The sequence below is a fragment of the Numenius arquata genome, chromosome 8 (assembly GCF_964106895.1).
Source record: "Numenius arquata chromosome 8, bNumArq3.hap1.1, whole genome shotgun sequence".
NCBI lineage: Eukaryota > Metazoa > Chordata > Aves > Charadriiformes > Scolopacidae > Numenius > Numenius arquata.
The window spans coordinates 23,629,286-23,643,497 of record NC_133583.1 but is presented as its reverse complement, the minus strand read 5'-3'; the positions used below and the strand labels follow the sequence as shown (position 1 = coordinate 23,643,497).

General features: G+C 43.7%; 1 protein-coding gene across 1 annotated transcript in view; it reads left to right on the top strand.

Annotated features, from left to right (window-relative positions):
• WNK2 (WNK lysine deficient protein kinase 2) overlaps positions 1 to 14,212 on the top strand; it is a 114,283-nt gene that overhangs the window by 77,405 nt on the left and 22,666 nt on the right. The window contains exons 12-20 of the mRNA XM_074151380.1: positions 1,372 to 1,677; positions 4,515 to 4,564; positions 7,033 to 7,198; positions 7,279 to 7,395; positions 7,559 to 7,726; positions 7,955 to 8,000; positions 9,160 to 9,276; positions 10,247 to 11,289; positions 12,807 to 12,870. Of these exons, the coding sequence (XP_074007481.1) occupies positions 1,372 to 1,677; positions 4,515 to 4,564; positions 7,033 to 7,198; positions 7,279 to 7,395; positions 7,559 to 7,726; positions 7,955 to 8,000; positions 9,160 to 9,276; positions 10,247 to 11,289; positions 12,807 to 12,870 (2,077 nt within the window). The remainder of the gene's footprint in view (positions 1 to 1,371; positions 1,678 to 4,514; positions 4,565 to 7,032; positions 7,199 to 7,278; positions 7,396 to 7,558; positions 7,727 to 7,954; positions 8,001 to 9,159; positions 9,277 to 10,246; positions 11,290 to 12,806; positions 12,871 to 14,212) is intronic.

The window sequence follows — 14,212 nt, the reverse complement described above, 5'->3', positions numbered from 1 at the left end:
TAAAAAATAGCTATTACAAACAAAATAGGAAAGTGCAGAGGGATATTAAAAAGTACATTGTTCCATGTTTTCAAGTACTTTCAATGGAGAGTATTTCTGTCAATAAAGGCTTTCCAAAGCAGTGCTGTTTTGGGAGTTGATGTTTAGCACCTCTGAGTTTAGTTTTGCCCAGGTAAATTATACATTAAAATATTTTGTGAGTTACTCTAGTTTTATAAGATTTTAAAAAAAGTGAATTTCACTGCTCTTCTGCAATGTGCACCACAGTTGCTATTCTAACAGCCCCACTTAGGCAGTCGTGTAACTTGTGTTGCAAAGCACATCGCATCTTTACTTTTATCCATGTTAAAACTTGGAATAATAATTTCAGCTCATATTTAGAATCTGCAGAGAGCACGCAGTAACGAAGTTGTGTGGCCTACTTCTCATCTGAGTCTTGATATTTTTCTTAATATATTCTCTAAATGTTCTAAATCTCTAGGTGATGATACTTTAAAAAAGTAAAAATTAGGCAGAGTTCTACCAAGTACTAAAAAGCCTTTTTTCTTCCACTTTTTCCTTTCTATCCTTTTTCCTCATCCTGCAAACTCAGTCCCCTTGGAAAAATACATGACGTACCTAAAAGGAGAATGTTCTGTTCTTAAATGTACAACTCAAAAGAGCTGTTATGCAGTATAACAGCGCGGTCTCTAAGGTAGCTGGCATAGAATTGCATCGGTCCAGTTCCCACCAAGCGCTTATGCACACAAGTTATTTTAATGCACTGAAGAAATCCACTGAGATAAATGAAACTTCCTCTGTGTGTGGAACACAAGGGAGCCTTTGCAGAATTGGGGCCTTGGTGCTCAGCATGTCAAGAGTTAACTTGTGTTTTAAATGTTTAAATTGAATGGAAAACCATGTGTTCTGTGAGCCACTGGTATAAAAGAGTTAATTGTGTAGTCTATACCAGCTACTGGTTCTACATATATAGCAGATTTTAAAAAAAAATCCTAATTTAGATTATGAGTAGAGTGTATTTTTCTTTGCATGGACATTGTGGTAGGCTCATTGAAAGCAGAGCAAACTATTCAGGACAAAGAATTCATAACCGGAAATTTTAATTTTTTAGTGAAATATGGCTTTGTTGTTACGAATTGTATAGCATCTGAGCAATACACACATTGTCGTAATTATATAGGAGGAATCCTTAGATTTTTATTGGGTCGTTTCAAAGTAAATTTGAACTCTTCATGAGTTACCCTTCCCAGCAGAGACCACACAAATGTGGAGTCACAGTCCTTTCTCTGGGGACTCTGGCAGCTTTTTGCCATGTGTATCACCCGCGCCCCGGGCAGTGACCTGTTTTAATAGCTGTGTGTTGTGTTGCAGCAGGTGCCTGGCCACCCTCTGGAAGCTGGAGCCCAGGTGCCCGTGCTGCCTGTGCAACCTCCGATAGTCCTGTCGCCGCCTCTGCAGCTGCAGCCGGAGCTGTTGCCTGCCCGCGGCGCCCCAGAAGGCGTTGCCCAGGTTCATGGCAGCCTTGCCACGGCTAGTCCTCCTGTCCCCATAGACCACTGTCTGCCTCTTCAGCCTTCGGCTCTGCTGCAGCTCCAGCCCGATCTTTCCCAGCCACTGGGTCAGCAGCTCCCAGCCCCCTCCTCAGCTCTCCAGGCAGTCATGGAGACATCTCAAGAGGTAGAGCCGTTTCCTCTGAAGTAACTCACCAGCTTCACCCTTAACCTTCTTAGTTACTCCTTTGTGAAATAATGGGCTTATTTCACAAGGGAGATTATCCCCCCTCACCATACAGAGCCACTTGTCCTAGATACTTGCAACTCTGGGTCAGCAAATAATTGGCTATTTCAAATGAAGCTGGGAACTGCACATTGTACCGCGTGAAATGTCTCCTTGACGCAATGAGGCAGGAAGACTCAAGTTCCTCTTTGTCTATAGCTGAGCACGAACACAGAGCTAGGAATTACTTTAAGTGCCATGGGTCAGTAAGAAGCTGTTTGTAGAGTTCCATCCATGTCTTGTCCAGTCTTGTTTAAATGTCTCAAGCACTTGTGCTACCAACCATCATTTGCCTTAAGAAACTGCTCCATAATCAGATTCTTCACTATGTAAAAGCTCTTCATGCTCCTTAGCTTGAGTCTTCTTCCCATTTCATTTAGCATTGTATCCTCCTGCATTGCCTGAATTCTCGTCTAGCCCTGGGATTTTTGTTTCTTCAGATATTCATAGCCGTTCCCAATTCTCAGTGGTCATATAAGCAAGATGCATTTTATTGGTTGTCTTTATAGAACTGTCAGCTCCTCCTGTCTGCTATTTTGACTTTTCTTTCCACTCCCAGAATTGTTTAACCTTCAGTCTTGACAGACTGTCACAGAACGTTTCCTTCTCTTCAAGTCTTTAATAGATATCCATAAGCAAAGCAAAACAAAGGTTTTGGCATTTGTACCAGATTTCAGTAGAGAAGTCTAACTTGTTCTCCGCTTCTGAATGGAAATGTCCCTCAGCCATTCTGCTTTCAGAATTGTTCCTCTTGAGGCTCTCTGTTCTCAGCTACCTTTCCTCCCAAAGTAACAGTGTCCATCTTTTCAAACTAAATCTCTTTTCGCTTTCCCCACGTTTCCATGCACTTGCCGCATGCCTCGGCTCACAGTACAACCTGGGACTCTCATTAGAGGTACAGCTGAACTCCTGCTCCAGAAGGTGTTCAGTGAGGATGCTGCCAAGACTAAACTACATTCTAGTTCCCCATTTTGCCTGTCCTTCTAGTGGCAGTCTAATTCTGGTCAAATAAATATTCCTGGTGTGATGCAGGATGTTTTCTGGTGAATTGCTGTATCCTGTAGGTTAGATACAGCAGAAATGGTAGAACCCGTCTATAGTGCTTCACTTGCAGGATCCCCCAGTAAAGCCTGGCTGCATTGGGCATATCCCTTACTCGAGGCATTTCTTCTCCAACTGCCTTTTTTCTATGTGCGCAGCTCATGCCGGAGCTACAGCCTTCAATACAGGGTCCATCCCATTAGAGATTCTGGGGACAGGAATAAACCTCATTGTTATTGTGCAGTGATGTAGGGGATACAAGTTGTCCTCTATCACTTGAGAAATCTGTGCCCACTGGGGTACGTGTCTGTCTGGTCACTTTATCATAGCCCTAGGAACGTTTAACCACTGTTTTGCTAACTTTGTTCTCATATTTCATCTGGAATTTAACTCCCGTCTCTCTTTCAATTTAAGAAATCAATCCAATATCATGGGTTGGTCAAACTGATCAACGTGCTCCCCATGCTGATTTTATGACATATATTGCTAAGGTTTTATGTGGTGTAAGAGGAGTTTCGTGTCTCTGTATATTCAAAACACTGCTTTTTGTTGCTACTCTGCCACAACGTTTTTATCTCTTACTTTTTGTTTAAATGTGTGGCAGACTCACTTCCAAACCAATCAGGCAAACGAGATTTTGTAAGGCACTTGATTGGGTGCATTACTAAAATGTAGATACATTATGTCTGTGTTCACACTGTTCATTAATTTTGCGGTTTTACGGAAACTGCAGTCAAGCTTGGCATGGCGTATGTGTGGCAGTATCTGCAGTGAGCGGGGTTGACTGGTTAACCGCTAAGCTCCTAACTCCAGTCCACCAGCTGCTTTGGTGTAAGAAGATGTTGTGATGGTGGTCAAAGGGCTTGTCTCCAGCTGTGTGTCTATAGAAGGATTTTATAGACATATATTTGTAAATATATATGTAAATATATATGAAATTATATATATTTATGAATATATTTGGGTTGTGTGTATATACATGCACAGTTATATACATGCACAGGTGTGTGTCCATGTACATACATAGTAAGTTCGTTACTGCAGGGCCAGGGGCATCGTCATCACAAATTCTGTGAAAATGGGTCTACCCCATGTGAAAGTCACGCTGTCGATGTCTGTCCTAACATCGCAACTGGTGAAGAGGGAAGCTTTTGGGGAAAATGTCTATTGTGTAGCGAGCAAGGGGATATGGTGTGAGGGTGGTGTTTTTAAATGATGAATTTTTATCTTTTATTTATAAGTTGCCCAGAAAATTTCATAATAAGCCAAATAGAGTGAAAATACTTAACATATTTCAGGAAACTGTACAAAGCAATGAAGCAAATTAGCTTATACGTTATATCCATTCAAAAAATAAAATTAGGTAGGTGCTGATGCAGATTTATCCTGCAGTCAGGTTTTCCCATTGTGGTGAGAACTGTTTCTGTCACCACCTCGTCTGCTTCAGAGACAACAGAGGGGAACCAGCAGATCCGTGGCTCTGTCTTAGAAAGTGGTTGTGTACAGAAACTGATGCTTTGGACAGAAGTAATGTTGGGAGGGTAAAATGGGACGTTTATTTTTTTCCGAGTTCCAAGAATTGGTTAAACAGAATGTTTTAGGATTTACTGGTGTCTCGAGAGCAAAACCTTTCTTAAAGGTGTTTTTCATCTGCCAATGCAATGCATTTACTTAAATGACTTTTTCTTACATTTTAGGAGCAGGCAATACAGGAAAAACTTCAATCTCTATCACAGAGCTGTGAAAGGTATCGTTATAATCTCTTTGGCATAAGAAATGTTTTGTTTCTGGAGGCTGTTTTTCCTCTCTCTTTACAAGGCTGGGCCAAGTGCTTGCCCCTTTTCTGGGGGAGAGAAGAGCAGCAGGAGCCGACCAGGAGAAGATGGAAGGGTGCACGTCTAGGGAGAAAGCTGAGAAGTTCTGTGTCCAGTGTGCCTGTTTTGGCTCCTCCAACTCTTAATTCTTTAGTTTGGGTGGTGCCTTGATGTATTTACAACAGTTTTCGTTTCAGCATGTAACTTCTCTTCCTCTTAAGATAAGTGGCACAGACCCTGTTTTTGATGCTGTTGAATCTGTATAAAAACATGCTATGCTGGTATAATTGGGTAAATAGTGTATTCCCTTTTTGGGAATGAACTGGGTATGCCTGTATCACCTTCTGTAATGGTCTTTCCTCAGGCATGTTACGGGGAACGGTGTACTGGTGGGATCTGTGTGTTGAGCCACCCAAAGCTATGGTTACAAGTGCTGGAACACACAGCTCAAGCCTATTCTTTAGTTTTGCAGGATACAAGGCCGCGGTCAAGCCCAATAATGCTAATGACAGAAGTAACGATAAATAACCCCCAAGCCAGCTCAGCCCTCCTCAGAACCTAAAGCAAATTTCAGTTTCTTCCAGCCCTCAGCTGCCTGTTTGTGTACTGGGAAGCTGGAGGGGAAGCAGTGAGGAAGAACTGGGGAGAGGAAGGCTCTCTCTGCTGGCTGGAGAGGGCTTGGCTGGGGGCAGTGGCTGGGCTTTGGGGCAGGACTCCCCTCCACAGGCATCTGCTGCTCCCCAGCCACAGCTACTGCTTCCGCACCAGCAATAAGCTGGGCTTTTGAGTGTTTGGTCTGGATAAGGTAGATACCGACGGTGTGTGTTCGTAAGCCTTGCCTATTGCAGGAGCCAGCATCAGCTTCATCCTCACTGATTATAAGGCTTTGGAGTTAGGATTTTAGTGACTCTTTTCTATTTTCCTGGATAAGATGAGTTAAGTTTATGAACTTTGAAGACACTACTCTCTTACTGTTTTCATGCTACCCTACCAAAAACATCAGCCTGATGCAAGTCAGTGCAACCCTGCAACCTTAAAGTGGAACCTTTTTTCCCAAGAATTTGCTGCTTTTAAATAACTACGTGGAAAGTGAAATCTAATTTTTTGTGACCATAGGTTATTTCTGTCTATAAATAAAGTAGACAAAATTAACTCATTTTATCTAGTCTGTTGTAGAAAGGCACATCAAATTTTCAGTCATCTTTTGAATTCTAATTTGCCTGTTCCAGCTTTGTGTTTGAAAAGCTGGCTGTGGTGACTGCAGCAGCAGGGGAGCCTGTGTCAGCCCGTGTCTGATAGTTGCAGGGGGACATCTCCCGATTCCAGGTGCATCGGTGACTGGGCGCTGGGGCTGAGCTGTGCTTTGGTAGAGTGGAGGGTAAGGGCACATGAAGCAGAAGGCTGGCAATTGCAGCAAAGATGCAATCTAGAATATATCCTAGGCACAAAAAGCCTTCACTTTCCTAACACATAGAAAGTAGCTGCAAAGGGAGTAGGAATAAGCTACTAGTGCAGAACAAGAAGTAAAAGCCTTAAATTTAAGAAAGGGATCCAGAGATTGGACCTGAATTCTTTTGTGCCTGAACGGCTAACTGAACACAGGAATAAATTGTCCAGGAAGGTTATGAAATCTCACGGGAGCTTTGCAAGATTAGTTTACACAAACCTCTGTGAGGACTGGTTTAGGCAGAGCGATCATACCTTGGGGTAATAAATAAGCCAGATGGCCTTACAAGGTTCCTTCCTGACATGGTTTTTATGAACCCCTGGAAATTTCCTGCAAATTACTTGCATGTCAATGTTTTCTGTACATGTCATATTGCAACAAGGTTATTAGCAGCTACTGTTTTGGCTGCTAAAAATAATATGCTGTTGCCAGATGGTCATCTGGGATATTGTGGCATAAAACCTTCCTTCTGATCCTCAAGAACTGCCGAGAGAGGAGAGGCAGTCTCTTACGGGATGCTGTACCGACTTCTCCCTCTTTTCGTTCGTCTCCGACAAACACAAACTGACCCCATTTAGACCTTCTGCTGTGAGTGCAGACAGGCAGGAGTTGAGAAAACTGGACCTTAGAAAAATAGGAACTTGTGCAATTCAGAGGGGGGCAGTAAGGGTGAAGGGGGTAGCAATATATTAAGAGTGCCGGGACTTTCCCCATGGTATTAGCAGAAATATTGATAGATCATTTCTCAGTAGGTGTGGTAGCCGGAGTGCGAGCTGACCTGGAGCAGTTCCCTTCCCTTACTGAGTATCTTTCAGTAGCTGGCTCAGTTTGGGCCAAAAGAGTGCAGATGTGCATTTATTGCAGTTCCTGTTTTTGTTTATCTTACCTATGTATAGCTCCAGTGTGTGTGACAGTGGTTTTATTTTGGGGTTTTTCTTCCTTTCTTTTACAAAGCTACATGAGTCCAGATGTTGCTTCGGGTAAGGAGATGAGCGACAGCTTTGAAGGAGCAATAGGAAGTGGAAAACAAGAAGGAAAGTCTTCGAAGAAACATAAGAAATCTACCCGCGCTCGTTCGCGCCAGGAGAAGTCCAGCAGACCCAAACTGACCATATTAAATGCAAGTACAACGTCTTTGGGGGTAACTGTAGGATTCCTTTGGCTTTACCAGAAATAACTGTTGTTAACGTTTGCCTGCAGGTTTGTAACACGGGGGATAAGATGGTGGAATGCCAGCTGGAAACACACAATCACAAAATGGTGACTTTTAAGTTTGATTTGGATGGGGATGCGCCAGAGGAAATTGCTACTTATATGGTAAGACTCGGTGATGCGGCCGCCCGTGGGTCCTGAAAGCACCAAGTTGCTTCAGCCAATGTACTCTCACCTGTACTTGTTGACCGAGCTCACTGATAGCCGTGGAATTGGGCATTAATCAAAACATCACTGTTTTCCTCTTTATTTTGATGTGGTCTTATAGGTAGAGAATGAATTCATATTGCAGAGTGAAAAAGAGACATTTATTGAACAAATGAAAGATATTATTGATAAAGCAGAAGATATGCTCAGTGAAGATACGGAAGGAGAACGAAGTTCTGATCAGGGAGCGAGTCCCCAACAAGATACGGATAGACTGGAAATGAATGAGGTAAGAAATGTTAAATAAAGATTTCTAGTTTGATTCCTTTTTCTTAACAATCGGTTACTGTAAGCTAATATTACATCCTATGTTAAAAAAAAAAATGTTTTCTAGCTAGAAAAACAATGCTTTTACCCCATTAAGGCTTACAACATGAGTGCTCCTTGGAATGATGCTCCTCTTGCATTGATACAAGACAGCTAGTTCTTCAATTGCTTTGGTTTTGTTTTTTAACAGGAGAAGCGGCAGTCTCAGATGAAGACACCTGTGTATCAACAAAATGGTAAATGTGCCTTTGAATACAAAATTCATCTCAAGCTTTAAGGCAGCGATGAGTTTCTGCAGGAGTTTGCTAGATTTAGGAGGAAATCTGCCAGTTACTGGTGGTTGGAGATAAATCTAGAAATATGGGTGCAACGGTGGTCCCTGCTGTTGGCAGCCTGGAAGACGGCAGTGATAACGCAGATGAGCCTAACATCTGGGGACACGTAGGGAAGCCCTGAATTCCACACGCTGGTCATCAGTGGTGGAAAAGTCAAGAAGCTACAGATGAACATACTCTTTTCACAACAATAACTACGTTTGCAAGAGAAAGATAAAATATTATGTTTGCGTTGGTAATTTAATTGAAATTTCTAACCCAGACATTTTCAGCTACTTTGGTATTGCAGAGGGGATCTTGGCCTTCTGAACACAACTGTTTCTTACGGGTTTTACAGACAAACGGAATGGGGAGGGAACTGGCCCTTGATTCCCTCTGTAATACCTGCTGGGGGGGGAAAATGAAACCTCTGCCAAAGGAAGCATCGCCTCCAAAATTCTTGTTACTGCACATTTATTTGCTCCGTGCTGACAGGGGGAGAAGGATAATTTAGAACTTCTTTGACAAGGGCAGAAACTGGGAATCCTCCAAACTAGGCTTTCTGCTCAAAACATCTGGTTTATTTTTTTGCCTGTAAATGTACTGGAAAAAACATTTGTTTTTCTACTAATGAAAGTTATAAAGTGTGTATGGTTCTGGTTTGCCATTTACGTATGCCAGGCTCTGAGATGAGATGTGGAAGGAAATATTAGCTAGAAAACTTCCAACATGGAAAAGTTAAGCTGCATAAACTTTACAAAATTAACAAATTTTTCATTGTAAGAAGACTGTCCACAGTACTGTTAATAACATTTTCATGTATATAAATATTACCCTTCTAAAAGTATGAATGCTTGAAAATAAATTTTCAAATAGCTTAATATTTTTGGCAGAATCAGGAGTCATCACTGCCTCCCTTCTAGAAGGGATGAGAATCAAAATAGGAACCATTGATTTAATCTTGGCTACTACAAGTTCTGATTTTCTTTCTAAACATGGAAATTAAGACTAGGTTTTGACAGATGATCTGGAATCGGTGGAAACTATTGTGTTTACTTTCTTTTTTTCTTTTCATGTCTAGTTTTGCATACTGGAAAAAGGTGGTTTATTATATGTCCTGTTGTGGAAAACCCTACTACTGATGCACCAGAATTTTCTCCACCGGTACCTCAGAGTACACAGCAGTCTGAAGGGCCAGGTATTTACAAACATTATAGAAAACGTTTTCTTCTCTGAAGCTGCTGTATCATCTCTCTTCTATTCTCACCTGTCTTAGTTGTGATTGTTTCACTTCATTTAGTTGGAGGAAGAAAATGATGAATTTTGTTAAGTCAGGCATTTTAAGTGTGTTCCTACTATTGAACCAAATTAGGAAAGTTTATTTGAGTTTCAGGGTAGTCTCAGTATTTTAACTCTGCCTTACGCTATAAGGTAGCTGAAGTTGTAGTGACTGCTGTTACAGAATCCCAGAATGTCAGGGGTTGGAAGGGACCTCTGGAGATCATCTCGTCCAACTCCCTGCCAAAGCAGGGTCACCCAGAGCAGGTTGCACAGGAACGTGTCCAGGCAGGGTTTGAATGTCTCCAGAGATGGAGACTCCTCACCCTCTCTGGGCAACCTGTTCCAGGGCTCTGCCACCCTCACAGGAAAGAACTTTTTCCGCATGTTCAGGTGGAATTTCCTGTGTTCCAGTTTGTGCCCTTTGGCACCACTGAGAAGAGTCTGGCCCCATCCTCTTGCCCTTTAGCTATTGATCAGTGCTGACGAGATCCCCTCTCAGTCTGCTCTTCTCCAGGCTGAACAGCCCCAGGGCTCTCAGTCTTTCCTCATCAGAGAGATGCTCCAGTCCCTCATCATCTTCATAGCCTCCGCTGTACCCTCTCCAGCAGTTCTGTGTTCTTCTGGAACTGGGGAGCCCAGAACTGGACACAGTGCTCCACAGAACTGCTGTTCTAATAAGCAGTGTTTTTTCAGCGAATTTTTTTTTGCATAATCTGCAATTTTAGGTTATAATTTGACTCGTATAACAGTTATTTTCCAACTGGAAGCACTAGTGGGTTACAGCTAGATGTGGCTATCACTGCAGCTAGCCGGGAGGTCTCGCAGTGACTTTCTTCCATTCCGTGTGGCTCATTAAAAGATTGAACTGATGTTTGTGTTCTTTCTAGACCCGGAGCAGTCAGATGATCAGCAAGCAAGCTCTGTGGTGACAGATCTGCCAGGTCTCTTAGCTGGACAACAGCCCCCACTCCAAGCGGGGCTGTGTGACAGCCCCATTGGAGCCTCTCCCTCTTTGGCACAAGTTGCCGCTGCACCTGCCGCTGGCTTACCGAGCCAGGCCGAGTTTCCAGCGCCAGCGCTCCCGGCATCAGCTCCAAATACCCTGGAGCCAGCGGCCACTAACGGGGCTCAGTATTCTCCACGGAAGGCGACGATGCCTGCCCCGCCGGGCGCTCCTGCCCCCCGCGCTGCCATGCTGGAGGAGCCATCTGAGTCTGCCCCCGCTCCTCCGCACTGCCAGCCACCGGCCGAGGAGGGCACGTGTGTCCCTGACGTGGAGATAGCGTGTTGCAGCGTCGGGCCACACCAGTCCGTCCGGGCAGAGCTCTGCCCGCTCCCCGTGCTCCCGGATGCCGTCGTTTTGGAGCGGCAGCCTGCGGCCCAGGTCCCCCACCTGCCCGAGGCCGGCCCGCCCGGCCTGCTGCAGCACTCCTTCCTGAGCCAGGCCTTCCCTGCCACCGACCCACTGGCTCTGGCGGGCTCTCAGCTCCAGAGCCCCACACAGACGGGGGTAGCCGCCTCCCAGCCACAGCCCCTACTGTCCCAGGGGCAGCCGGCAGCCTGTCCTGGCCTGGGCATGGGCCTGCTGCAGCCCAGCACCGCCGAGTCCGACGGAGAGGGGCCACCCCGAGTGGACTTCGTCGACAACACGATAAAAAGCCTTGATGAGAAATTGCGCAATTTGCTGTACCAGGAGTACGTTCCTACTTCTTCTGCATCAGCAGGGACTCCAGACACCTCCGTCCCCTTAGAACAGGGTGACAGTGAATTTAACTTGCCACCTTTTCCTGAAGACCAAGCTCCCACGCTGGCGCTGGATGCGAGAGAACCTGGCCATAGCACAGCGGACGCCGGCCAGGAGGTGAAAGCTGCTGCCGAGCCCTGGCCGGTGCTGCCCCTTCCCTCCGAGATGTGCCCCCATCCAGCGCGGGTGAGTCCAGCCCTGCCCTTCACACCCCCGAGCCTGCTGCTGGCGACAGCACCCGAGCAGAGCTCGGAGCCAGCAGGCCTGCGGGAGGACATGCACACATCTTCTCATTTCTCCAAGCATTTTAAGTTTCTCCTCTTGGGTGTATTATCTTTTGTCTGTTGACTGCTTTCCAATGTGAAAGTTTGCTTAAATTCTTACTTGTTCTCTTAGATTTTGACTTTGTCAGATGCATTCTGACTTATTTTACACAAATTAGTGAAAGCCAAATTTTTTTCCTTTGGGTTTAAAAATGGTATAATATCTTAACTCATTATCCTCCTCTTTGTGTCTTGTTTCTAAAGCAGGCAGAAATGTGATTTATTTTTTTTTGTAGTTTAAGAGTGTGAAGCACAAGGGTAAAAAACAAGTCATTCAAGTTCTGATGAAGACGATCATACTTCAATAGGAATATTTTTTCTAATATATCTAAATTGATAGCAGTGATTATAATGCCTGCCTTCCAAGTCAATCTGAATAAAATGAACACGTGGGGAGCTTTTGCTTTGTTCAAGTGCAGCAGCCAAAGGAAGACACTCCAAAGGTCCAAGCTTGCTCTGTTTCCAATAATGATTTCTTTTGTCTTCCCCTGAACTTGGCAGAGCAAGACTTCACTGGGAAGCATCTAGGGAAAGCTAGAGCAGGTGGCCTTGGTCGTTATTTGTATCTCAGTTGTGCACCTGTGCTGCCTCTTTCAGATAAAATCATGTTTACGAAAGTCAACAGATTTGCAGCACTTTCTGCTAGAAGATCAGCGTCTATCTGACTTGAAAAGTAGCATTTCTGGAGTTAATTACATCACCCTAGCAAGGATGAGGCTGTTCCGTGTAGTGTCAGCTGGATGAACTCTATCAACTGCTTGAAAGATGTTACAGGAAAGACGGCTGCACTTGAGTAATTCTCTAGAACATATTGTTTAAAATGATAAATTACTTCCTACAGCAGAGAAAATTCTTTCTCCATGAAAGGTGGGGTGTCTCACCAGTAATTTGAATTTTTCCTATTAAAATCTGTGCCAGTAAGAAGAGAGAGATGTAGAATTTCTGAAGATAGACATACAGATGAAGAGCGTACAGTCTGGCTGGAAAAACAAACCAGTACAAAACCCCAAACTGATATATATAATTTTTTAGTATATATAATATAAAATATACTAGAAATATAATAAGTAAAATAAATATAAATATAATAAATAAAATAATATAGAAATTACAGTATATAAATGCTTTTTAGCCTGTTTTTAGTAACTTAGGCTGCAGTTTCCTCTGTAACATTGCCATTGCTTTTTTAATTCCAAAGGAGGGAAAACAAATGGAGGAGTTGAAGGAAAAGTGAGAAGGCCACTTCCACAGTCAGTGTAAAATAGTTAGTATTCCCCAATAGTGTGAGGGCAGAGAGGGAAGGAGAATGCATTGCCTTTCTGCTCTGTGCACGAGACTGAAATTCTTTTTCTTTTTTCTTTCTACTGAACGTTTGAAAAGTCGGAGGTCACCGGCATCGGGGCTCATTCCTCAGAAGCAAGAGGTGGGTCCGCGGGCAGAAAAGGTAACGCTCCTTTCGGTGATGAATAGCAGTGATGCAGTTGTCCTTGTGCATGGTCCTCTGCTCCAGTGTCCCCTTGCCGCTCACCCTTCGGGTTAACTGCAGGGCACTGCCCAGTACAGACATTTCTGATCCTATTTGTAATATAACTAATATTAAATATCTCACTTCTGTCAAGCTTCCTAGAAAGAAACTGCATCAGAGGCAGAGTTATTTGAAACCATAAATATGTAATAGGTGGCTGTGGTGTAGGTATGAGGTGTTCGCATGGAAGGTTACGTTCCCAATAATACATTTCCAGTGCCCTTAAAAAGTTCAAAGTCCCTCAGATTTCCTGGGTTTCATAAAAGTGTGTTGACAAAAATAATATGATTGAGGGTAGCCTCTCAGAGGGGAAGCCTGTAAGATTTTCAATGAAATCCCACGGAGAATTAGTGAAGAGTACTTCTCTTTAGGTACTTGTAGATGCAATGGCACTTTCCATAATGACATAGTATGAGCCACAGTAAGAAACTGGGTATTTATCACACTCCATTTACCTGTCTTGCAAGTCATGGGAAGTTTTAAGGGCTGAGGAACCCAAAACTGCTCCTACTGTCATGGGTGGGGTTGGAGAGGGCTTATAATATATATTTTTTTTGAGATTGTCGTGGCAAAGCTGGCTATCAGGTTTGTGCAACAGTGTAGACTATTCTTGTGCTGGTGGACATGGATCTTCCACTGCTCTTAGGTCAGTGGGAGAAGGGAAAGCTGTGGGCAGCCTGCATTCATCTGTCTCACCACAGATGAAGAGGAGAGGATGCAAGTGGAATGTAGCACTGTGTAATAAAATTAATGTATCTTAGACACCACCAAGCAGTGATGTGCTTCCCCATTTCAGAACTATGAAGTGACAGATTTTTGCCTTATGTTCACTCTGTGCAATGTGCCGTAAGAAAGCAGCTTTCTGAAAAGCTTGCATTTACTGGTTTAACTTCAAAACCAGTGTCCAGGTTGTCAAATAATCGCATCTTGATTACTGCCACTAGCGTTTTGCTTCTTGCATCCTTCTGTGGTCCGAATGGCCATCTTTTGAGCTTATAATTTCCACTTTCAGCAATGTGCGTTGAACTTAATTTCAGGCACTTTTAGTTGTTGCTGTCAGTATCTGTGAAATGAATGGTGTGAAATACCAGTCCACCTATGGCCAACTGCAGCATTTTGTATGCATGAATAGCCGAGGCAATTACTTTTTTGAGACATCAAGAACACCCTAGTAATGCAGGCCCCATGCACCATGCAGATTTCATTCTTCTTTTTGGTTTTCTCCTTCAAAATTTTCAACTGACTAATGAAATTCCACACT